The sequence below is a fragment of the Papaver somniferum genome, chromosome 2 (genome assembly GCF_003573695.1).
Source record: "Papaver somniferum cultivar HN1 chromosome 2, ASM357369v1, whole genome shotgun sequence".
NCBI classification, from domain to species: Eukaryota; Viridiplantae; Streptophyta; class Magnoliopsida; order Ranunculales; family Papaveraceae; genus Papaver; species Papaver somniferum.
In genome coordinates, this window is record NC_039359.1 from 60,142,638 (window position 1) to 60,168,512 (window position 25,875).

The 25,875-nt window shown below is 40.5% G+C and overlaps 1 protein-coding gene and 1 pseudogene across 4 annotated transcripts; one reads left to right on the forward strand and one right to left on the reverse strand.

The window, feature by feature from the left end:
* Positions 1-15,397: 15,397 nt before the first annotated feature.
* LOC113347795 (cytochrome P450 711A1-like) lies at positions 15,398-19,566 on the reverse strand. 4 transcript variants are annotated; one of them, XM_026591472.1, is made up of 6 exons: positions 19,081-19,566; positions 18,826-18,978; positions 16,789-17,560; positions 16,586-16,681; positions 15,992-16,351; positions 15,398-15,804 (listed from the first exon to the last, which is right to left on the reverse strand). In XM_026591472.1, the coding sequence occupies exons 1-5, from the start codon at positions 19,341-19,343 to the stop codon at positions 16,019-16,021; spliced, it is 1,617 nt and encodes a 538-aa protein (XP_026447257.1). In that variant the 5' UTR covers positions 19,344-19,566; the 3' UTR covers positions 15,398-15,804; positions 15,992-16,018. The 4 variants fall into 4 exon arrangements, with proteins under 4 accessions (XP_026447257.1, XP_026447256.1, XP_026447255.1 ...); XM_026591471.1 differs by having other exon boundaries at positions 15,398-15,869; XM_026591470.1 differs by lacking the exon at positions 15,398-15,804 and having other exon boundaries at positions 15,909-16,351.
* A 396-nt stretch (positions 19,567-19,962) lies between these two features.
* LOC113351163 lies at positions 19,963-23,122 on the forward strand (annotated as a pseudogene).
* Positions 23,123-25,875: the final 2,753 nt, after the last annotated feature.

Consider the following 25,875-nt stretch of genomic DNA (forward strand, 5'->3'; position numbering starts at 1 on the left):
AAGCCAGCGTCCACGCCAAGCCAGCGCCGATTCCAAGCCGATCCAGCGCTAACAACTTGCATCTTTCCTGCGCCAGCATTTTGCATCCTTCCAGCGCTAACAACTTGTATCTTTACAACAGCTTGCATTTATCCAGCGCCAACAGCTTGTATCTTTTCCAGCGCTAACAACTTGCATCTTTCCAGCGCCAGCAGCTTGCATCCTTCCAGCGCTAACATCTTGCATCTTTACAACAGCTTGCATCTTCCCTGCGCCAGCAGATTGCATCCTTTCCAGCGCTAACAACTTGCATCTTTACAGCAGCTTGCATCTTCCCTGCGCCAGCAGATTGCATCCTTGCGCTTGAACGACCAGTAGAAGGGAATCAGCAATCTAATATCATTACACGAAAAGATCAGGAACGACTTCTCCAAAATCGAAGCAAAGAAAAATCAGCAACCCCCCTAAGTACACAAAGACTCTTTTCCCTGTCAGGAGATGCATGATTTCTGGGGACTTCGCCCGCAAAATAGTGCAGTCTATGATGAAACATTTATGTGAGATTCTATTTTTTCCCAAGGCGCAACGTCAAGGCATATTTGCAGCCCTCAACCGCACTGCATCAGGGAAGCAGCTGTTTCCAACCAGAGAATCCGTTCCCAAACCCCAACCTCTCCTGGAAAGCACGATTGCTAGATGGAACTGGGGACTCCTAACCATTGTTCGCTTGAAGAGTGTCCAGTTTGACAACACAGTGATTAACGCAGCCGCTCCGCTTCAACATCCTCCAGCAGAGACTTCGCTTCAACGATCACTCTGACAGCCGTTTCGCTTCAACGCTCGCTTCAGCAGCCGCTCCGTTTCAGCGTTCTCTCCATAAGCTTTTCCAGGATCTGAACACGAGGCTTCAGCGTTCGGCTTCTTAAGTTTCAACATCTTCTCCAAGAGACGAAGCTGCTTCAACGATGCTTCTTCCTGCAAAGGATCGTACCACCACGCTCCCCATGTCAAAGATCATGATCATAGCCAACCAATCTTCGTAGTCATGGAAAGTTTGCTCGCTTACGCATCTAGCCAATCCTTTTACTTCCACGGATTCCCATACAATTCCATCCAACCTACTTTTTTACCACGAAAATGTAGTCTCTTCTTATTACAACTGCTACCAAGAATTGTTGCCGCTCATTTGTTGATACCATCTAGAGCTTCACCATAGCAGCAATCACTACAAAGATGGAAATATGTAAACCATACTTGAGGACTGAGGATATACACGGAATCCCTTCACTGTCAAAGATCAGAAGACACAGTCAACCAAAATGCCATAGCCGCAACAAGGTCATCTACTCTTCAAGGGTGCAGCGCAAGAATATCATCACCTCTCTGTCTAGAAGACGCCTTCAAGACTTTATGCTTACCTCTTAGAAATGCTCGCCTATCACCATCTTATGCTTACCTCGCAACAATGCTCATGTTCCGAGATAAGCAGGGGACTTAATGTTGATGGTTGGTTTTAGCTAAGGGTTAAAATCGTAAAACCTTACATCTGACATGACGTACCTAGGACCACTAGCGAATTTATTGAATCATTCAACACGCCTACGTAAGAATTACCAGGGTACCTTTTTTTTTTTACATATATATGTGTCATGTTCCACGGTAGAACCCTTAGTATTGACTGACATCACCTTCGTACACCAAACCCTAAATTCTTACACCACCGTGCCAATGAAAAACCATGCCAGCCACGTCTCCGCGCCAAGGCATGCCAACCATGCCAGCCACGTCTCCGCGCCAAGGCATGCCAACCATGCCAGCCGCATGTGCCAATGGCATGCCGTGCCAGCCACATCTCCGCGCCAAGGCATGCCAACCATGCCAGCCGCACCATCGTGCCAATGGCAAACCATGCCAGCCACATCTCCGCGACAAAGCATGCCAACCATGCCAGCCGCGCCGCCTTGCCAGCGACATCTCTGCACCAAGTCATGCCAACATGCCAGCTGCACCACCGTGCCAATGGAAAACCAATCCAGCCACGTCTCCGCGCAAAAGCATGCTAACCATGCCAGCCGCGCCACCGTGCCAATGACAAGCCGTGCCAGCCACATCTCCGCGCCAAGGCATGTCAACCATGCCAGCCGCACCACCGTGCCAATGACAAACCATGCCAGGAATGTCTCTGCGCCAAGGCATGCCAACCATGCCATCCGCACCACCGTGCCAATGACAAAACATGCGAGCCACGTCTCCGCGCCGAAGCATGGTAACCATTCCAGCCGCACCACCGTTCCAATGGCAAACCATGCCAGCCATGTCTCCGCGCCAAGGCATGCAAACAATGCCATCCGCACCACATGTGCCAATGGCACGCCGTTCCAGCCACACCTCCGCGCCAAGGCATTTCAACCATGCCAGCCGCGCCACCGTGCCAATGGAAAACCATGCCAGCCACAATTCCATGCCAAAGCCATGCCGACCCCGCTACATGCCGCTCGCTGCCAAAACGAAGGCGTGCGACAATCAATGGCCACCCTTCCATCTTAGATGCATATCTTAACCGTCCAATGTCACCAACCAACGCATGGTAACCTTTGGTCCAACGCCAATACCCTAGTTTTGGCCACGCCTAAATCGCGCCAAGTGACATGCCAACCATGCCACATGTGCCAATAGCATGCCGTGCTAGCCACCTTGCCGCGCCTAAACCATACCATGCCGGCCTTCCCCTCACGGCTGCCACAACGAAGGCATGAGACAATCAATGGACACCCTCCCATCTTAGATGAAAATCTTAACCGTCCAAGGTCACCAACCAACGCATGGTAACCTTTGGCCCAACGCCAAAACCCTAGTTTTGGCCACGCCTAAACCGCGCTATGGCATGCCGACCATGCCACATGTGCCAATGGCATGCCGTGCCAGCCACCTTGCCGCGCCTAAACCATACCATGCCGGCCTTCCCTTCACGGCTGCCAAAACGAAGGCATGCGACAATCAACGACCACCCTTCCATCTTAGATGCAAATCTTAACCGTCCAAGGTCACCAACCAACGCATGGTAACCTTTGGACCAACGCCAAAACCCTAGTTTTGGCTACGCCTAAACCGCACCAAGGCATGCCGACCATGCCACATCTGCCAATGGCATGCCGGGCCAGCCACCTTGCCGCGCCTAAACCATACCATGCCGGCCTTCCCCTCACGGCTGCCAAAACGAAGGCGTGCGACAATCAACAATCACCCTTTCATCTTAGATGCAAATCTTAGCCGTCCAAGGTCACCAACCAACGCATGGTAACCTTTGGCCCAACGCCAAAACCCTAGTTTTTGCCAAGCCTAAACCGCGCCAAGGCATGCCGACCATGCCACATGTGCCAATGGCATGCCGTTCCATCCACCTTGCTGCGCCTAAACCATACCATGTCTACCTTCCCTTCAATGCTTCCAAAAAGAAGGATTGCAACAATCGACGTCCACATTTCCATCTAAGACGCAGACTTAGCCGTCCAAGGTTACCAGCTAACGCAGGGAAACCTTTTGGCTTGACGCCAAACCCTAGTTTTGGTCGCGCCCAAACAATGCCAAAACCCTAGCTTTTGGCCATGCCTAAACGAGGCCATATTAAAGCCATGCCGGCCATGCTTTCATGCCACTGGCTACCAAACGAAGGGTTGCAATAATCAACGGCTACCCTTCCTCTCAAGATGCAAAATATCAACCGTCGAAGGTCACCACCGAGCCGGAAAGTCTCCCAAGCTCAACTTGCCAAACAACAACAACATGCTACATGTTTTCCATGAAAACACTCGAGACATCAACACATGTCACAAACTGAGGGATGCTCATTGGGTATTGGTTTGGCGGTTTACAACGTGCGGCGTACACTACGCCCGTTACAAGACAGTGTCATAAGGATGAGGCGGTTAGTAAATACATGGAGTAATGGTAAAACACTTTCTTTTATGGAACATAAATTCATTTACTCATCCGTTTTCCATTTCTTACGAGACCAGAGTACGTTTCGCTTCGACTTGTATAAATAGGTCTTACCTATTTCCGCCGAACAACAAGTTCTGGTCAAGAGCATACAACACTCAGAAAACGTTTTCTAGCTTTCCCATCTGTTAGCTTCCTACTTTCTGTTGCAAGTCACAAAAAAAATACTCTTCCAGGATCAACTATTCTGGTCTCAACACTCTCTTCGCTTCCCTCCCAAAAACCAACCCTTCTCCTCCTCTTTGTGACTGAAGCAAGTCCGGAACGACCATTTCTTGGTTTAGGCCGGATTTATACAAATTGATCTGTTGAATCTAAAGTACTCCCTTGAAGTATAATGTTTATGGTTTAGACTCGTTTCTCACCCACACCCCCGAAATTACCGAAATTAGCAGAAACCGTTTTCACCCTCAAACAATTGGCGACCACAACGGGAGATTGATCTTTTAGTTACAATGTCAACTTTCAATCCTCGATCTCATATTTCGACCCAGACGTCAAGATGGTAGAATCAAAACGACCCGCCCAGGGATCGACGACTCAGTTACCAGACGGCCCGGTTACCAGTCATGACACGACAAGGGATGACTGGGGACTTTCCACAGTCACGGCGGTGCTTCCCACAAAACTCGATCTTACACCCGGGAGATTCCTCTTCATCAGGAGATCTGAAAAACCGATTAAGTCTTGCTAGACAAAATACATGGCCTACTACTTCAAATCTTCACAGGGGAGAGAGAAAACCGATAGCCATGTTTTTACCGTGTTTCATGCTTTCTACTATCGCAAAACATTTAAAATTCCATGACTTTACTGGGGTACTCATGCCACTTATATTCATAACCAAAAACATCAATATTCTAAAATAGTTCATTCCAAATAATAATCCAAAACCCTCAGGGGTAATACTTGTCTATCAACCCAAAAATCCAGAAAATCAAAACCATAAACCAAGCGCTTTGTTTGCCTTCAAAAAAAAAAAAACATTCACCTACCTGTACGTTCCTAATTTGCATAATAATGATTAACCGTCACTATTCATGAGGTAGCCGACGTTACTACAGTGATATTCGAAGAGGAATTGTTTACGACGAAGTGTTTCTACAAGTTTATGAAAGGCATACCCACGGTTAGGGTTTACACCAGTTCAGAAGAACAATATTTCTACAGATTTATGGATGGCATACCTATGGATAGGGTTTGCACCAACACAAGAAAACAAGAAAACAAATTGAAAGAGAAACGCTGGAGTAAATAGTTGGAATATGCTTGCCCACTTTATTGCTACCACGCTACCGCTAACACCAGGATGTGAGAACAAAGATACGAGATAAAAAGGAGAGCCAACCCCTTTCATACGCATAACACTTTTGGAATTTGAATAAGGAAATGATTTCCTATTTGAGTTACTATGGAAAGAGGCAACTGGTCCCGCAAGAACAAGTCCGCGCCACGCAAAGCCAGCGCCGTGCCAAGCCAACCGTCCGCGCCATGCCCGGCCGAGAGTCCGCGCCATACCAAATACAAGCCAGTGTCCACGCCAAGCCAGCGCTCATTCCAAGCCGATCCAGCGCTAACAACATGCATCTTTCCTGCGCCAGCATCTTGCATCCTTCCAGCGCTAACAACTTGTATCTTTAACAGCTTGCATTTATCCAGCGCCAGCAGCTTGTATCTTTTCCAACGCTAAAAACTTGCATATTTCCAGCGCCAGCAGCTTGCATCCTTCCAGCGCTAACATCTTGCATCTTTACAACAGCTTGCATCTTTCCAGCGCCAGCAGCTTGCATCCTTTCCAGCGCTAACAACTTGCATCTTTACAGCAGCTTGCATCTTCCCTGCGCCAGCAGATTGCATCCTTGCGCTTGAACGGCCAGTAGAAGGGAATCAGCAATCTAATATCATTACACGAAAAGATCAGGAACGACTTCTCCAAAATCGAAGCAAAGAAAAATCAGCAACCCCCCTGAGTTCACAAAGACTCTTTTCCCTGTCAGGAGATGAATGATTTCTGGGGACTTCGCCCGCAGAATCGTGTAGTATATGATGAAACATTTATGTGAGTTTCTATATTTCCCGAAGGCGCAACGTCAACGCATATTTGCAGCCCTCAACCGCACTGCATCAGGGAAGCGGCTGTTTCCAACCAGAGAATCCGTTCCCAAACCCCAACCTCTCCTGGAAAACACGATTGCTAGATGGAACTGGGGACTCCTAACCATTGTTCGCTTGAAGAGTGTACAGTTTGACAACATACTGATTAACGCAGCCGCTCCGCTTCAACATCCTCCAGCAGCGACTTCGCTTCAACGATCACTCTGACAGCCGTTTCGCTTCAACGCTCGCTTCAGCAGCCGCTCCGTTTCAGCATTCTCTCCATAAGCTTCTCCAGGATCTGAAGACAAGGCTTCAACGTTCGGCTTCTTAAGTTTCAACATCTTCTCCAAGATACGAAGCTGCTTCAACGATGCTTCTTCCTGCAAAGGATCGTACCACCACGCTCCCGATGTCAAAGATCATGATCATAGCCAAACCATACAATTCCATCCAACCTACTTTGTTACCACGACAATGTAGTCTCTTCTTATTACATCTGCTACCAAGAATTGTTGCTGCTCATTTGTTGATACCATCCAGAGCTTCACCATGGCAGCAATCACTACAAAGATGGAAATATGTAAACCATACTTGATGACTGAGGATATACACGGAATCCCTTCACTTTCAAAGCTCAGAAGACACAGTCAACCAAAATGCCATAGCCGCAACAAGGTCATCTACTCTTCAAGGGTGCAGCGCAAGAATATCATCACCTCTCTGTCTAGAAGACGCCTTCAACACTTTACGAGGCCGCGGAGGATCCGAAGCCTGCTCAGAGGAAAAAAACTTCAGAAACTGAAGAAAAATGCGACCGGGGACTTTTCTTCGCAGTCCATCGACGACCATCAATGACTCATGAGATAACTCCAGAGACGCGGCTGAAACATTTTCTTGAAGAAACAAAGGGTTCCATGATAAACAACATAACTCTCTCATTCCTACATCTTCGCTATCCAGAACATTTCGTCCATGCGATATCCTGAGCATCCCAGCGTCACATCCAGAAGAGTACGATAAGCTTGTATCTAATCACGTGGACGTGGATTCAAGGCGATGCAATGAAAATATGATACACATGGGGACTACCAGCATGAGACGCTTTCACTCCTCTCAACCAGGTTATTTCTGATTTCAACATTATCATTGTCGAAGTTTCATGAGACGTAAGAATTTCTCAACACGAAGCCGTACATGTACACCTTAGACTTCAAGAGCACGCCACAAAGATACATTCACATATTCATCCATGCCATCGGATCAAACCGAAGTACAACTGGGGACTTCTTACCATATCTCATTCCATACGATAGTCCAAGATTCAGAAGATGGTTCGAAGGATGTCGCTTGGAACAAAATCCTGGAAGACTTGATAGTAGCACATCGGCAACGGAACGTCTCCGTATTTCATCCGGGGGCGCCAGAAGTTTTCGACCATACAAGCATTCACAGCACATCATCATCACGATCAGAAGGTCCAGGCACTGAACAAACTAAAACCGAGGATGGACCGACACCTCAACCACAATCTCCAAGATTAACCCTGACATGATCGTTTCCGAGCATATATTCCATCCATCCGTCCCAATAATGCAATGAAGTTTGGTAAATTTTGGAATCCACTGGAGAGACACTGCAGACGAAAGCGCGGATACAAACGAGCAACAAAAAAAAGAAGAAGGTCAATACCTCTTTTCATACGGACGGAGTTTCTAGAGTTTTGCACAGAATAAAGTTCCCTTCTTGATCCATGAACGGGAACAGATGACTCGGCGCGACTATGCAACCCAGTCCCGCAACATCCCTCCTGAATTCTTCCTGAGTTTCACTGTCGGGACGTTTTCACCTCCTAAACGATCTCAAAACCTAAATATTCCCGTGATAAGAGATAGGAAATTCTTTTCCGTTCAAATGGAGGGGCGGACCGTCAAAATACAAGTTCATATGAGAATTGTACAATGATTTTAGTAAGGAGCGCTAATTAGGGTTTCGACATCCCAAACCCTGATTTCGACAAAGTTTCCAGGCGCTATCACTACCATTTGATAACCAAAGTTCCAGCTTCATCACCATCGTTTGTTAGCCGAAGTTCTGAAACCAGTTCACACCATTTTTCGGACTGAACACAGTTTCCACAATTCCGCTGACCGAAGCCAGTTTCCTCCATTCCAAGCCGACGAACGCCTCCGGCTCCCATTCCAAGCCGAAAATCTACATCCCACCACTTCACGGTCTAGCAAGCAACACCACAAGTAGAATATATGCAAGGACGCCAACACGAGAATCACGAACTCTCCTTACCTCTCGAAAAAGGTTAGTCGGGTCTTCTTGACCATCTTTTCACGACTTGTCATTTCGATTTTGTCCTCGCCTATCACCATCTTATGCTTACCTCGCAACAATGCTCCTGTTCCGAGCTAAGCATGGGACTTAATGTTGATGGTGGGTTTTAGCTAAGGGTTAAAATCGTAAAACCTTACATTTGACATGACGTCACTAGGACCACTAGCGAATTTATTGAATCATTCAACACGCCTACGTAAGAATTACCAGGGTACCTTTTTTTTTACATATATATGTGTCATGTTCCAAGGTAGAACCCTTAGTAACCATGCCAGCCGCACCACCGTGCCAATGGCAAACCATGCCAGCCATGTCTCCGAGCCAAGGCATGCCAACCATGCCAGCCGCACCACATGTGCCAATGGCACGCCGTTCCAACCATGCCAGCCGCGCCACCGTGCCAATGACAAACCATGCCAGCCACAATTCCATGCCAAAGCCATGCCGGCCCCGCTACATGCCGCTCGCTGCCAAAACGAAGGCGTGCGACAATCAATGGCCACCCTTCCATCTTAGATGCAAATCTTAACCGTCCAAGGTCACTAACCAACGCATGGTAACCTTTGGTCCAACGCCAATACCCTAGTTTTGGCCATGCCTAAATCGCTCCAAGGCATGCCAACCATGCCACATGTGCCAATCGCATGCTGTACTAGCCACCTTGCCGCGCCTAAACCATACCATGCCGGCCTTCCCCTCACGGCTGCCAAAACGAAGGCGTGCGACAATCAACGGCCACCCTTCCATGTTAGATGCAAATCTTATCCGTCCAAGGTCACCAACCAAATGCATGGTAACCTTTGGCCCAACGCCAAAACCCTAGTTTTGGCCACGCCTATACCGCGCCAAGGCATGCCGACCATGCCACATGTGCCAATGGCATGCCGTTCCATCCACCTTGCTGCGCCTAAACCATACCATGTCTACCTTCCCTTCACTGCTTCCAAAAAGAAGGCTTGCAACAATCGACGTCCACATTTCCATCTAAGGCGCAGAACGTAGCCGTCCAAGGTTACCAGCTAACGCAGGAAAACCTTTTGGCTCGACGCCAAGCCTTAGTTTTGGTCGCACCCAAACAATGCCAAAACCCTAGCTTTTGGCCACGCCTAAACTAGGCCATATTAAAGCCATGCCGGCCATGCTTTCATGCCACTGGCTACCAAACGAAAGGTTGCAATAATCAACGGATACCCTTCCTCTCATGATGCAAAATCTCGACCGTCGAAGGTCACCACCGAGCCGGCAAGTCTCCCAAGCTCAACTTGCCAAAAAACAGCAACATGCTACATGTTTTCCACGAAAACACTCGACACATCAACACATGTCACAAACTGAGGGATGCTCATTGGGTATTGGTTTGGCGGTTTACAGCGTGCGGCGTACACTATGCCCGTTACAAGACATTGTCATAAGGATGAGGCGATTAGTAAATACAGGGAGTAATGGTAAAACGCTTTCTTTTATGGAACATCAATTCCAAGCGTTACCGGTTACCACCTCCTCCCATTGACTCATCTGTTTTCCATTTCTTACGAGACCAGAGTACGTTTCACTTCGACTTGTATAAATAGGTGTTACCTATTTCCACCGAACAGCAGGTTCTGGTCAGGAGCATACAACAATCAGAAAACATTTGCTAGCTTTCCTATCTGTTAGCTTCCCACTTTCTGATGCAAGTCACAAAAAAACTAGTCTTCCAGGATCAACTATTCTGGTCTCAACACTCTCTTCGCTTCCTTCCCCAAACTAACCCTTCTCCTCCTCTTTGTGACCGAAGCAAGTATGGAACGACCATTTCTTGGTTTAGGCCGGATTTGTACAGATTGATCTCTTGAATCTAAAGTACTCCCTTGCAGTACATTGTTTAGGGTTTAGGCTCGTTTCTCACCCACACACCCGAAATTACCGAAATCAGCAGAAACCGTTTTCACCCTCAAATACCTTTTAAAGATTTGTGTCTTTCAACTACATGTCCTATACTTTCAGATGAGTTTTTATCTCTTAAGAAGTCTACTTCTCCTGAGATTTCATATTCTTCTCTTTCACATGTATCTGGTGCTAATCCTACACCTTCTCTGCATGTTGAGTCCTCATCTAATGCTCCTGCATCACATATCTCCCTTGTAACTAGCTCTGTATCTTCCTCCCTTGCACTTGATCATGTTGTACTAACTAATGCACACAAAATGATTATTAGAGCTAGAATGGGAGTGTTCAAACCAGAATCTTACTATACCTCTAAATATATTTTACTAAAGGGTTTTCTAAGTGGTACTTCAGCTCCTATACCTATTTGTTTTAGTCAAGCTAATAAAGTTTGCACTTGGTCATTAGTGCCACCTTCTGCTGATCAAAATGTAGTGGGGTTCAAATGGGTTTTCGAGTCTAACATAAAGCACACGGTTCTATAAACAAACAAAAGTCTAGGTTAGTTGCCAAGGGGTTTCATCAACAAGGCGTTGATTTGTCTCTTGCCCTGTTACTAAACCTACACAACTATCAGGTTAATTTTCTTTCTTGTAGTGCAGTTTGAGTGATCTATTTATCAATTAGACATTAGCAATTCTTTTTTACGTGGTGATCTCAAGAAAGAGGTTTATATGCAACAGCCTGCTGGCATTGTTGATCCTGATCATCCTGATTAGCATATTTATGACCGTTAGATTTAACAAGATGTGACATCATCTAACATCGAGTTAACTCCCGTTAGTGTCCAATATTTGATTTGTTCGTATACGGAAATCTGGTTTCCATTCCTAAGCACGATAATACTACGCATCTCTGCCATTATTTGTCGTCTCCATGAGATAAATAACCCGTATTTTCTTGGGAATTCTGAAAATTACTCCAGCTTGATGCTGTTGTGAATGGTGTGGATGGCTGTTGTGGTATTGATGTCGGTGTGCATGTTTGTTGCTAATGGTGATGATAATAACTTAACTATGAATGATTATAAAATTTGCAATTAAGATACAAATGAGATGATGAAGTTGTTCTTCGTTATTCTTGGTTGATGAGGAAACGGAAGTCATAGATTCAAGTTGACTAGTGGTGTAGCTGGATATGGGAGGGAAAATCAGGATAATAATAATTGAAAAGCTTTGATTTTTTATACAATCTTCACAAAATGAATCATTAGTTATTACTGATTATAAGCCTTGATTGATTAAATTTTTATCCATACACAGAAACAGGAAAAATCAAAACAAACCTTAGTACCATTATGCTTAGTAGAAACCTTATAAAGAGAGCAAGACCATCATCACCATTATGCTTAGTACTAAAACCGACATGCTTAGCATGAATACACTAATGGAAGCAAATGAAGGGATTTTAGTTGGTTGTTTTATGCCAAGAATGAAATATTGGGTGATTCTTAAAAGTCATTCTGTGCGAAGCAAATAATATGACTGAACCCTATCTATGATCGAAAGAGTTTTCACTTTGATAAAATACTCGGTGTGAAATTCACTTTGACCAAATATTCAGCGTGAAATATAGGAGTTAACTCGGAGTTAGGTGTCGTCATATCTTCTAGATCCAACAACCAAGAAGTTGCTAATTCAAATAGGCTCTCCCACTGCGAGAGCAAATTTTTTCCCCTACACATGTGCCAGTTATTTTCTGTTTTGTCCTGTGAATGGCGTGTGTGTGAGTTTCTCGTCTGTAGAAAGTCAAGATATAAAGAAAATCTCTTAGGCGAAAATCTGAGAGAGAGAGAGATTTTTATTTCAAGTTTTTCTAGATTCATTCTCTCTTAAGAATTGTTTAACAATGAATTGTAGAAACGAATTGTAGAAACATTATTGAATTGTGATTTTCAATCCGAACTACCATAATTTCATCAAAAATTACTTAATCTCATGGTGATTATTTCAGTAAAAATTTTTGAAACAGAGATTGCTTTTAACCAATTGGTCTGTAGTTTTGAGCTATTAATCTTATTGATTTCAGTCTCATGCACTAAGGCCGTTTTTCTGGTTGAGTCCAGAAGCAGATGTATGATCTATGAATATCTAAGGATATTTGAACACTAGAATCTTCACTCTTAAAAGGCCTTGACAAATAAAGCTCTCATATTAAACGGTGATGAAACTCTGGCTTTTTATTGGTCTAGAAAGGCCTTTTGTAATGCAGAAACTATGATGAGGACACTTGACATAACTCTATTGGTTGTAATAATTAAATTTTTGTTACAATTTAAATACATCAAATACTTAACTGTGTTAGTAAGGGTGTTGGAAAAAAAAAGTTCGATAATACTTGAATTATTTAGTTACACTGTATTTACACCTATATAACTGTATTTTAGTAAGGGTGGACGAAACTCATGTCCAGTTAAATAAATAAATATAGATTACCAAAAAATAGGAATCATACCGTATACATCTGAGCTAAGGTTTCTCAATATTGATTTCCTAGACCTAGCAACTCTAAAAAAACAAAGTTTTTATAGGAGACTATTTCCTAAACCTGGAGAATCCGATAATAGGAGACTATTTCCTAAACCTGAAGAATCCAAAAGTGAATGCAAACAGGTTTCTCAATATAGATTTCTTGGAGTCAATATAAGAGAGAGCTCAGAGATACACAAAAAGCCTAACTTCCCTGTGCTACAAGATTCTGACAAAAAAAAATTCAAAACTGATATAGGAGTGTTTGCATACTCTTCACGGGAAGGGAACAATGGATTTCTTCATGTCTGCAACATACCCATGCAAAAATAATCAAGAAGAGTATAATGTGGAGGAACTAAAGATCCTATACAACAACATCAACGAATTTTTTTTATCGCTTTCTAAGTAAACGACTGCTAGAGCTGGAACAGTCATCAATGTTCTAAGGAGAGGTGGTGTTGATGTAACTCGAGTTTTTATAAGGTTTTTTTGTGTGGGAATCAGACGGAATTTGAGGGTTACTTTGATGTCGATAAAACAGTGGTTAAGAAGATGTGTTGTCGTTGGATTTATGAATGAATGATGGAAGATGAAGGAAGTGTTAGTATTTGATATTGAAAAGTTAATTCTGAATCTTGAAGTTCCAAGTTCATGCCACTCAGACCCTACAGAACTTCCCGATTCCTCATCATCAATGGAATGTGCACTCTCAAGTGGTAATATCTTATGATATTCGTTATTCTCCATTAATGGCAAAACTAAAGCTGTATGCATGATAATTTTTCTATAATTATATTATTTATAACCTTTGATGATGATGCATTGTAGGAAGTAAGACGAAGGCTAAGTGCAGTGCAAAGTGCAAACCAATGGATGGTAATCCAGAAAAGAACCAATAAGTGACACAAAAAAAGGTTCTTTCTTTATATATATTGTTTCCTTCTGTACGTTATTTGCATTCTCATGCTAACAAATTGACATGTTATGGTGGAAAAAAACCCTGAAATTGACGTGAATGTGTTCAATACAGATAAACTCCATAATGCCTGCAATCTATGGTCCCGATTAGGAGGTGATGCTCGAGTAACCTTGCTATTTAATGGAGAAGTATTACCGGAATACCTTACTGGATGTTACGGGTAACCAAATAATACATGGTTTATAAAATTCATTGATATGGATTTCTACTACCAATAATGACCATGATACAACCCATTTGAAAAACTAATATTTGTGAACATACGGCCAGAGAATGATCTGGCACGTAACTGGTGGCTAAAAGAAATAAAAGGTCCAGTAAAGAATGGTGGGGATTTAATATCCTCAAACTGGTGTTGGTTGGTGGCGGCCGTCTACGGAGCTTGGATATGAATAACAATTGGCAGTCGGTAGTCTATGAATGAGTGATCAGCAACCGATTAATTCGCAGCCGTAATACACTCCAACTTATATTTACTCAACAACAACATCAGTGACGAGAGCTTTCGGAGGCACTTTGGTTTGGCTTACATTGACTTCCACTATGTACGATGGAAATCATGCGTACTTCTCCGAGATCAAACACCATAATAAATCGTTTCTCTTTGTCATACCAGTGTGGGATTTACTTCCACACAGTGAGGGATTTATAATAGGAAAAAGTTAAGCACGTCTATGTGGCATGGAAACAAAATGTTTATCTACGTTGCCACATGTCTCTGAAGGAAGGAATGTGAGTATGGCACCAAGAGTGTGCATACAGCACTTTATTGTGCTCAATTTATGTTTTTCCACCTCTAACCAACTCAATCAAACGGGCACGTATTATTCATGGACTATCACTGTCATAGTGGTATATTCAAAGATGAATAGCCGATGTTTAAAAAAATGGTGTGGAATATTTTATATTGAAATTAGACGAGCTTTAGCTCAGTTGGCGGATTTTCAAACAGGCGTAGTTAACTATCAATTTTTGTCATGATGTAGTTAGGTAGGAAAAGAATTTGCTTTGAGGGTATAACAAAAACATACGAGCAACTATCTATCTTCATCATCATTATTTTGTTTCAGTTATTTTCATCCATCCAACGCCTACAATCTTTATATCCCTCCAATGATTCTAAATGTTCGAAAACAATTGCAAAAGTAATGAAAAATATTAATTTTGGTCATTATTTTCTTAGATTATTTTCATTCAGCAATTATAATCTTTTTATCCCACAGAAACTACAGTGCAATGCGGGTATTATACCAAGGCTCTGTGCTGCGGGGCTATCAACTTTTATTACTGTTTTATAAAAAGAAAAAGAGCGACGCTAGAGAATATGACCGAAAGACACGGGCATCTATCAATTTTTATCGTCAATTTATTTAGAGAAAAAAAAAGTAACAAAAAGGTAAAGATTACTATCAATTTTTGTTATCATTTTATTTACAAGAAAAAAGTAACAAAATGACACGGGAAACTATTGATTTTGAATTACTCAGTATTATTTTATTAGAGAGAAAAAGAACTCCGTCGGAGGGTACAACAAAAAGGCACGGACAATTATCAATTTTCGTCATTCTTTTTAGGAAAAAAAGAGTAATATAAAGGCACAAGAAACTATCAATTGTGGTCATCACTTGGCAACATATGATTAGTTTACAAATTACAAACTTAAAAGGAAAACTTAACCTAGCGTGTTCAATTCAGAAGTCGACTGCCTACCATATTAGGACTTATTTCCAAATTAATACATAAAGGAAAAGATAATAAAAATACCACGTATTTTATGCGAAAATAAAATCCAACACATAGATCATCTCATTTTTGCACCTATTTAATGTAGTCGCTCCGCGACACCAAATAAAAAATGCATCGCCACGAGACAAGACGAAGTTCCACGCGCACGAAATCAAAAATTCATCGCCACGGGGCAGTGCGAATCCTCGCGCACGTCAAATCAAAATTGCATCTCCACAGGGCGGGGTGAGGCACCGCGCACAACAAATCAAGAATGCACTGTGACTGTTCGAGGCAAAGCTCCGCGCAACCAAGCGAAAAGAAAAAAAATTGCCCGCACGAGCACAAATCTAGTATCATTAGTTTGCGGATCTGATATACTGACTTAAATAAATATTTGGATGGCAGAATTTGATTCATTGAATATTTTATTACACTCATAATTAAAATACAGTAAGAACATTCGACTTACATGTTGTGTGTTTGCTGTATTCATTAATCAGGTTGATCTTCTAATGACTCTAAGTTTGACACCATACTTGAAGTTGAGTACTATTCCGTACTCAAACTCCAAAGGCTTTTCCATATTTGGGGAATGCTGGAATGAGTATCTACGATAAAGATGAATCAACGCCAACTTAATCTCTTGTATTGAAAATTTTATTCCAATACATTGTCGAGGTCCGATTCCAAATGGGATGTGGGCATATGGGTGTCTTTGTATCTCTTCTTCACAAGTAGGATTAAACCTCTCTGGTTGAAACTTGTTTGGCTCTGCAAAATACTTGGGGTGTTTGGCAAGGACCCCAATTGCCAGCCATATCCATGTACCCTGCAACCAATATTGACACTTCACTTAGTCAATAAGTACTAACAAACAATAATGCAATATAATCTAGATTAAGAACCAAATGCACACACCATTACAGATTGAAGACAATAAGAAGTGGACAACCAATGTTCACAATCAGAGTGTATGCAAACTAAGATGTCCTAGTGAGGCACCACTCCTAATTGTAAGTAACCACATATGGAGCTATCTAGTAAATTATGCATTAAATCATACCTTTGGAAGGACATAGCCTCCTATTTCTACTTGTTTTGATGCTTCTCTTGCAACTAGTGGAGATACGGTGTAAAACCTCATCGCCTCCTTCACCACCTATATCGAAAAATATTACACACAAATATTAGAAGAGAAAGTAAAATCTTGGTTTTCAGTAGTGTGTAAACACTTTAGTGATGTGCTCGAATTTGAAGGTCACTTGCCTGATCAAGATAAGGAAACTTATGTTGAAGGTCATGAGTTGTTGGCATCAAATCATGTCCACCAAAACTGTCGATTTCTCTTGTTAAGTTCGTCTCGACTTCAGGATGAGCAGCAACAAGATAAAGTATTGAAGATAACGTGAATGACGTTGTTGCAGATCCAGCAAGTAAGTGTTCATAAGAAAGTGCGCTTATATAATCAGAAGTAAACACATTTTTCAATCCCTTTTCTGCTTCCCTTGCATTCAATATAAGTGAAAGGAAATCTTTTGATCCCCGATCTTTATCTTTGGCTCTTTTCTCTACAATTTGGTCTAGTCTTTTCATCAACTTCCGATTAGTTTGGTCCACTTTCCAGTCAGTTGTTCCTGGAACCCTTTTAAGTATTTGTTGAAATGGGTGTCTAAGAATAGGACATATCAATCCAAGTATGATCGAGAATGATCCTGAAAGATCCATTTTCAATGTAGTAGTAGAATACATATGTTGCTTGATGAAATCCTCAACTTCAACATCGTTTTGAACATTGTTAGAACCATTGAGTGATGGTTCTTTCGTGAGGCCAAAATCAAACCCAAATGCAGCTTGACCTATTACATCGGTAGCTAATTTCAAAGAGAGGTCGGAGAACGTAATGTCTTCAAGCTCAGAAGTAGGAAGATTTTGAGCTGCTGATTCTACAACACACTGCATTTTGCGTATAAGACTAGAGAGATGTGAAGGCTGGTACATTGAAATTATGGTGTTTCTCATCAAAGACCACTTTGTATCTCTGCATCAAAATCAACTTTAGTCAAAAAAAATCAACAATTTATAGTTTGATGGGTCAGGACATGGGTTTATCTATTTCTCTACTTTAACCATATCAGCTAATATGCAATGAACTCAACCCAGGATTAAGTCTAATGGACAACTATCTATGCGTTTGTACAAGGAAATAGTTTCAGATTGAGCAGTGAATGGTAAAAAAAAGTCATGTCGCCACCAGTGAATAAGTAGCGTATTTTTTTTATTATTTTCAGAAAAATTATTTGAAAGAAAATCAAAAGAAAATGAAGTACTGAAAAATTTCAAGAAAACCATTTTACCTCAATAAGCTTATTTTCGTACCTTCATAAAATGGTGTACATACGGAGCGCACAAGTGTCCCATAACTAACTGGTTTACAAAAGAAGTCCAATCGGACTTATTAAGGAAGTCCAATCGGACTTATTAAGGAAGCCCGATGGTTTATTAAAGAAACCAATTTTGGCTTATTAAAGAAGCCTAATCGGACTTTCTAAGGAAGCCCGGTGGTATTAAAGAAACCAATTCTGGGTTATTAAGGAAGTCCAACCGGATTCATTAAGGAAGCCCGGTGATTTATTAAACAATCCAGCTCTGCCTTATTATGGAAGCCTAACTGGGTTTACTGTGGAGGCCCAATGGTTTATTATCGAAACCAATTTAAGATAAAATACAAATCTCAAAAGTTGGGATAACTATAAATCTTTAGAAGATAGACATTTATCTTTCAAGATATATACAGATCTATGAAGATAGACACAGATTTTCTAACATAAATACATATCTTGATATGATAGACATGGATCTTTCAAAACATGCACAAATATTTTGAAGATAAGCTTGAATCTTCCAGATATATACAAATACTGGGGATAAGTACATGTCCATGTTCTTTAGGATAACTACAAATCATATGGGATAAAGATAAATCTAGATGGTTATTAGAGATAACTACAAATCATAACACCTAGATTTGTTTTCTGTCTATAAATAGAGGCTAAAATTCAACTCAAAAGGTACATGATCACAATTATTTTTCTCCTCTAAAAATCTTTCTAGAGCTCTCTCTGACTTAAACATCAGAGAGTCTTTGCAGATACCTCCTCAATTTTCAACTACAATTTCTGGAAAAATAAAGCAACGGGGGAGCTTCCATCATCTTATACACATCTCGAAGATTGTTGGGATAATTAATTTTGCACCAACAGCTTCTACAAAATGATTGTAAGAAATAGGGAAGAAAAGAAATACCTGGTAAAGAAAAGACCCTTCTTGTGGAGGGAGGATCCAGAAATAGGCGAAGGAATGCTCCTGTTTGTTATATCTCTGAACTTCTTGATTCCAACTTTTCTGCACAACTCCGCATCCGCAATAATTATCAACGGCTGCCTACCCATATGGAACCTGTTTTCCATTTCGATGTACGAGACTGTTGGTTACAAAAATCATGAAAAAATTATCATGAGGAAGTTAAATTCACGAAATAACAAGTATATTGCGGGTTACCTAAAAATTGGACCATATTGTTTGGCAAGGACAGTGAAGACATCAGGGCCATGCTTGGAGAGTAAATGAAGGTGCCCAAGAAGTGGAATTGTCGGAGGACCAGGTACATGTCTTACTTCCCAATAAGGTGCATATAAATACATCACAAAACAAACTACCATCAATACTATGAAGGTGTAGAAAACTGACGGCGTGGCGGGTGTATTTGTTAAGTGCAAACACATATCTACAAATCCTTGCAGTGTATGCTTCGATGAAGCCATCGGAGAACCAAAAGAGAGTGATAAGAGAATAATTTAGTGCAAGGAAGAGGTTTGAGAGAGTGAAGCATTTATGGAAATATAGAAGGTAAGTGAAGCAGACAAGGGCAGTGTCAGCAGGTCTCATATTTGATGGACATAATGATTTAAACTAAGGAAAGTTTTTTTTTATGAGTGTGATTTCCATGATTTACTGTCTTCCATTTCCATGACTCCACTACTCTTTTATAAGAAAAGAATTCAAGGATATTGGTCCACTGAAAACTTTATTTGTTGCGCCAACTGTTTAAGGTTTGTGGAGCATGACGAACCTTGGAACTGTTTGAAAATGTTGAGCAATTGTCAGATTTTGAAGATTAAAGCGTGTTTACGATGCAAAAAAGATGCATGTGGGAGGTGTAATTTTGAAGGGAGTTTGCAAGAGTAAAGAGTGTATGTGAGGTGTAAGAGAAGTGTAATCTGCTCAAACTAGTCCGTAGACGCGTTGTAAAAGGAGAAAATTAGGTTCAAGTTTTCCAACATTGCTAATGGAGGGTGCTAGATTGTTGGGTAGGGTATCAAAATCAATATAGAGCTTTTTTTAATAATTTGGTACCCTTTCCGATAAATTGGCACCCCATTAACAGTCATGAATTGTTCTTGACATGATTTAGCAATTGATTCAATATACTAAGAAACAAGTGCATTCGTGTTCATTAGCTGTACGTAGGGTAGCCCATCAAACCACATCTCTGGTGGGAACACCCCACACTTAAAGGTGTGTCTACAGACTAGAACGGCAGAATGTATATGCCGCAAGAGCTATGGTTTGGTACGGAGGGAAAAAGCAAAAGAGATATGGTTTGGTTACTGAATAATTACTTAATGAAGTAATTTGGTATGCTTTATGATCATAACACAAGCATTTGTTTCTCCAATTTTATTATGATTAGGTAATTAGGCTAGCTGATTCGGCAATCGTCAATATCCAATAGATGAAGTTTGGCTACAATGAAAAAGGGCTCAAAAGGCTAGCTACGACCACGTTCGGTTATAAATACCGTACCGCGCCATCAGTGTGTAAATGCGACATATTTAGCACATTATGGCTTCTAAACCAGGCATCCTCACTGAATGGCCATGGACTCCGCTTGGAAGGTTTAAGGTATGTTCATTTATAATATAATTTTGCTGATTTTTTAAGATCATGCATGAGTAATAAGCCCGCAACCGAATTTGCATATATGTAAACTGATAACGTAGTTGTTTTGTCTTCTGTCATATAGTACATAGTGTTGGCTCCATGGGTTTTGGATAGCATGTCTCCATTGTTTTTCTCGGAGAATAACAGCAGCAAATGGGACTTGAGTTACTTCCTCATCCTCCCTTTGTGTTTGTGGAGAATGTTTCACAACCAGATTTGGATAAGTTTTTCTCGTTTCAAAACATCCAAATCCTAGAACAGGATAGTGGACAAGCCTTCGAATTCGAACAAGTTGACAGGGAAAGCAAATGGTAAGTATATATTATGAATACACGCGTTACTGCTACGTGACGAATTAGTATCTAATCAACTTTTATCATGTATACTTTACAGGGATGATCACATCATACTGAGTGGGATTCTGTTATATTTGGTACATAGTTACATACCGGGTTCTTCACACCTTCCCATATGGAGAACTGAGGGTATCGTCATGACCGCTCTACTTCATGCCGGTCCAGTAGAGTTTCTTTATTATTGGTTTCACCGAGCTTTGCACCACCATTTTCTCTACTCTCGCTGCCACTCTCACCATCACTCCTCAATTGTTAGTGAACCAAGTACTTGTAAGTAATCAGTTATATCAATCATTAATACTCCCTCCGTTTCTGGAATAAAGTTACTATCATTTTTTTCATTAACCTTTCAGCTTGGAACAGTTCAATGCATATTGGGGCTTCGTCCTTTTCAATGAAAGCCGAGGAGCCTAACTCGCATTAACATAGTCATCTCCCGTCCTGCCTATTAGTATGAGTTGGGTTTCGTAGAGTGAAAGGTTAGGCATAAATAGCGCCTCTAGACCAAATATAACGACGGGCTTTTACCCTTTAAATGAAAGTCTTACCGTTGGCAGACGCTTATTTTGCTTGAGAGCCTGAAGCTGATTCGATCTCGTAACTCTTTTCCATAAACGGACGTAGTACTATATATAATTATATGGGTTGAGATGATACTAATACTATTGGCATGTTGCCCCAATACGAGCTTTTGCAGCTTGGACACATCCGTTTTGGGCAGGGGCGGAGCCAACTCATTGCATGGGTTGCAATTACACCCCTGCCCTCCAAAGCCTAATTTAGGCCCAACAAGAATTTTTTTTTCATATATAAGCTATTTTTGCTTCTTTACACCCCTAAAAATATTTTTTTGCACCCCATCTCGTAATTCCTAGCTACGCCCCTGGTTTTGGGAGTGGATCGGGTATTACCTGCTTTTTGCAATAGCAATACTGAGTGTGATTTTTACCGGCACTGGATCGATAGCAGCTTTTGGTGGTTATTTCACTTACGTAGATTTCATGAACAACATGGGTCACTGCAACTTCGAATTTATCCCGATTTCGTCTTAACCACTTTTCCACTCCTTAAGTACATCCTCTACACTCCGACGTAAGTACTGTATATATTACAACTGCATGGCTATACTAGTGATTGCGTCTGTTAATCCTCCTTCGTATATATATATCATCAATTGACATGCTTGCCATAACTAAACTGCAGATACCATGCACTTCATCACACCCAGTTTCGAAAAAATTACTCTCTGTTCGTGCCACTGTACGACTACATGTACGGTACCATAGACACATCAACCGACCATATTTATGAAACCTCGCTTAAAAGAACGGAAGAGTCACCAGATGTTGTTCATCTAACTCATCCAACTACACCGGATTCGATTTACCATCTACGTCTAGGATTTGCCTCTCTAGCATCAGAACCTGCTTATCATAACAGCACTAGCAACACTACTGTTAGTACTGAAAAATGGTATGGTATCATCAAGGGGTTTCTTTGGCCATTGACATTCCTGTGGAAAGTACTGTTTCAATCGATGTTTGGTTACACTTTTTTACTTGAGAGAAACATATTTGATGACAATGTAACCAAAAAGGTACTCAATATGCAAACATGGGCAATACCAAGATAATCTTATCATGCAAGTATCGGTTTGATTAATACACTTCGTCACCATTAATTATCCTGAATCCGGAGAAACATTTTAATTAATTGCATTTTCCTTTGTTGTAGTACAAAAAGGAAAAGCAAAGAGGAGGAATAAACCGATTGATTGAGGAAGCAATACTTGATGCTGATAAGGCTGGTGTTAAGGTCTTAAGCTTAGGGCTCTTGAACCAGGCAAGAAAATCTTGAATAAATGCCTTGTTCATGGTGTTCTTAAATTTGTAACAGAATTTGAGATTAATTGGCTTATTTGCATGCTGTATGCAGGGAGAAGAACTGAATGAGAATGGTAAAGTTTATATACAGAGACATCCAAATTTGAAGATTAGAGTTGTTGGTGGAAGTAGCTTGGCTACTGCGCTCGTGCTTAATACCATCAACAATATCTAATAGGAATGCTAGTCGACTCAAGTCAAGTCAGTCTTGACTTGAGTATCATTTGTTGTTCAGTCAAATGTCTAAGTCCTGTCCGAATATGACAGCTATTTTCTATCTGTATTTAATGTGTCTGAAAAAACTATTATTGGGTTAACTTCTTTTATTCTTTTTTCTTCAATACAAGATTTCTTTCTTCATATCTGTTTCAACTATTGTTTCTTGATTATCATGAGATTGTAATAATTCTCATGGTATCAGATACATAACGATCCTGTTAGTCATACAAGCTTAATAATTTTCTCAATAACTTTCATCTTTTGGGTAATAAAAATTCAACAAAATTTTTTTCTCATTCAATTTTAGGGTTCATCCCGTTTCTTTATGGTAACAACTAGATCCAGTAATTACAATAGAATTCGATTTACAAAACAAACACGAAACAACAACAACAACAACAACAACAACAACAACAACAACAACAACAGTAGCAATAATTCAATCAACAACATCACTCCTGTAATTCAGTTTGAATCTACAATGTCAACTTCCGCTGGTACTTCTTCTTCACTTCCTTTTACAAATATTACGAATTTTGTTTCTATGAAATTGGATGGGTCAAATTATTTGCTATGGCGTGATCAATTTGAAGGTGTTTTGATATCTACCGATCTGTTTGGTTATGTAAATGGTGAATTGCAAACACCATCAAGAAAATCATTGTTGATGGAATTGAAATTGTAAACCCAGAATGGATTTCTTAGAGAAAGTTAGATAGATTTGTGTCTACATGTATCAAGGCTACCTTTACCGAAACTGTTAGTGGTGATGTTCTTGGTCTTCCAACTGCCAAGGATATTTGGGATTATCTTGCAACAAGCTTTAGAACTCAATTTCTGGCTAGGAAAAATATGCTTAGAACTCAATTACATGGAATTAAGAAAGGAAATCAGTCTATTGTGGTTTATCCACAAAAGATTAAGTCCATAGCTGATTCTTTGGCTGCAATTGGAGAAAAGGTTAATGATGGAGATTTACTAATGTTTGTTCTCAATGGGTTAAGCAGTGATTATGATGTGTCTGTCATATCTTTACAAAATACAGAAACACCATATACTTTTGGTGAGTTAAAGGAAAAACTGCTTTCTTATGAACAATTCTTAGCTGACAGACAACAACAAGCTGCTACCGTTTACGATGAACAAAATTCAACTGCTTTTTATGCTAAGAATGCTTCTAACGGTTATCCTAATAACAGAAGGAATGGTGGTAACAAGAATGGTAATGGTGGAAATTTTAAGAATAGTCAATATCAGCATGGGTCAAATTCTTCAAATGACTCTAATTCAAGTGGTGATAGAAGACCTTATGTGGATTATTCAAAGATGCATTGCCAAATCTGTAAGAAAAATGATCATATTGTTATTAGGTGCTTTTTTAGATATCATCCACCTCCAACTGGTACTTCAGATGGTGGTTCTTCATCAGGTTATACAGCTCAAGACAATTATGCTTCTTTTGATAATCAAGTGCATTGTTTTACTGATCCAGCTACATCTTCTGGTACTACTTAACATGCCTTCACTAGTTTGAATGTCCATGATGATCCATCTTATTCCAATACAGTCTGGATATCTGACAATGATGCTTCTACACATATGACTGGGGATAAATCTTTGTTGCAAAATACATCTAACTATAGAGGCAAGGATACTTTCATCATTGGAAATGGTAAGCCTTTGTCTATATCTCTTGTTGGTAATGCTAAGATTCACACCCCAAAAACAAGCTTTAGATTGGACAATGTCTTACATGTTCCAGACATGAAACATAATTTGCTGTCAGTTGCTAAATTCACTAAGGACAATGTATGTTATATTACTTTTGATCCTTTAGGATATGGGATAAGAGATTTACATACTCATGCTCTATTAGCACAAGGGAAAATGATAAATAATTTGTATCCCATTACAACTCCTATGTTGCAATATGAATTTTCATATCTTCTTGCTTCTCCTCAAGTTTGGCATAGCAAATTAGGGCATCCTTCTTCAAAGATAATACAACGACTTCATACTCATAAAAATATCATTGTCAAGTATGTTAATTCTCAAGGTATTTGTCATCCATGCCAATTGGAAAAAAGTAAAAGACTTCTTTTTTCTTTATCTAACTCTCATGCTTCATCTCCACTTGCACTAGTTCATTGTGATGAGTGGGGTCCTTCCCCAATTACTTCATTAGCAGGTTATAGATACTATATCCTTTTTATTGACGATTTCAACAAATTTCATTGGATTTATCCAGTACAAGTTAAAACTAAGGCCTTACAATGTTTTCAACATTTCAAAAGTTTAACTGAATATCCTTTTAAAACAAAAATTATAGCATTTCAAACAGATGGTGCAAGTGAATTAGTCAAAAACACCAGAGCAGAATGGTCTTGCTGAGAAGGAGCATAGACACATTGCTGAGAGGAAATACACTGCTTTTTAATGCTTCTTGTCCTAAGGAGTATTGGTATGATGCTTTTCTTGCAGCTACTTATCTTATAAATAGAACTCCAACTCCTATACTTCTTGATAAATCTCCTTTTCAAGTCTTGTTCAATGATGTTCCAGATTATTCTTTTCTAAGAGTTTTTGGATGTGTTTGCTATCCTTTTCTAGGATATTCTAGAGCTGATAAATTGTCTCCTAAATCATTAAAATGTATTTTTATTGGTTTTAGTATTTTGCATAAAGGGTATAAATGTTATAATCCTATTTCTAAAAGAACTTACATTTCTAGACATGTTATATTTTCTGAAACTGAGTTATATTTTTCTCCTTCTACTGATTCTCCATCCTTAGTTGGTCCACATCAGTCTTCATTTCTTTCTACTAATTTACCATCTTCTAATGTTATAGAAGATACTTCCTCAGTTTCATTAATTCCATCTTCTTCTTCAAAA

What these genes read in the sequence shown, in the direction of transcription:
- LOC113347795 (XM_026591472.1), bottom strand. Translation starts at nt 19,343, where the DNA reads ATGGCTTCATCGAAGCATACACTGCAAGGATTTGTAGATATGTGTTTG. An exon ending in AAGGGTCTTTTCTTTACCAG is followed by an intron (nt 17,561 to 18,825) that starts GTATTTCTTTTC and finishes ATTTTGATGCAG; the next exon opens with AGATACAAAGTGGTCTTTGA. An exon ending in AGTTTCCTTATCTTGATCAG is followed by an intron (nt 16,682 to 16,788) that starts GCAAGTGACCTT and finishes TTTTCGATATAG; the next exon opens with GTGGTGAAGGAGGCGATGAG.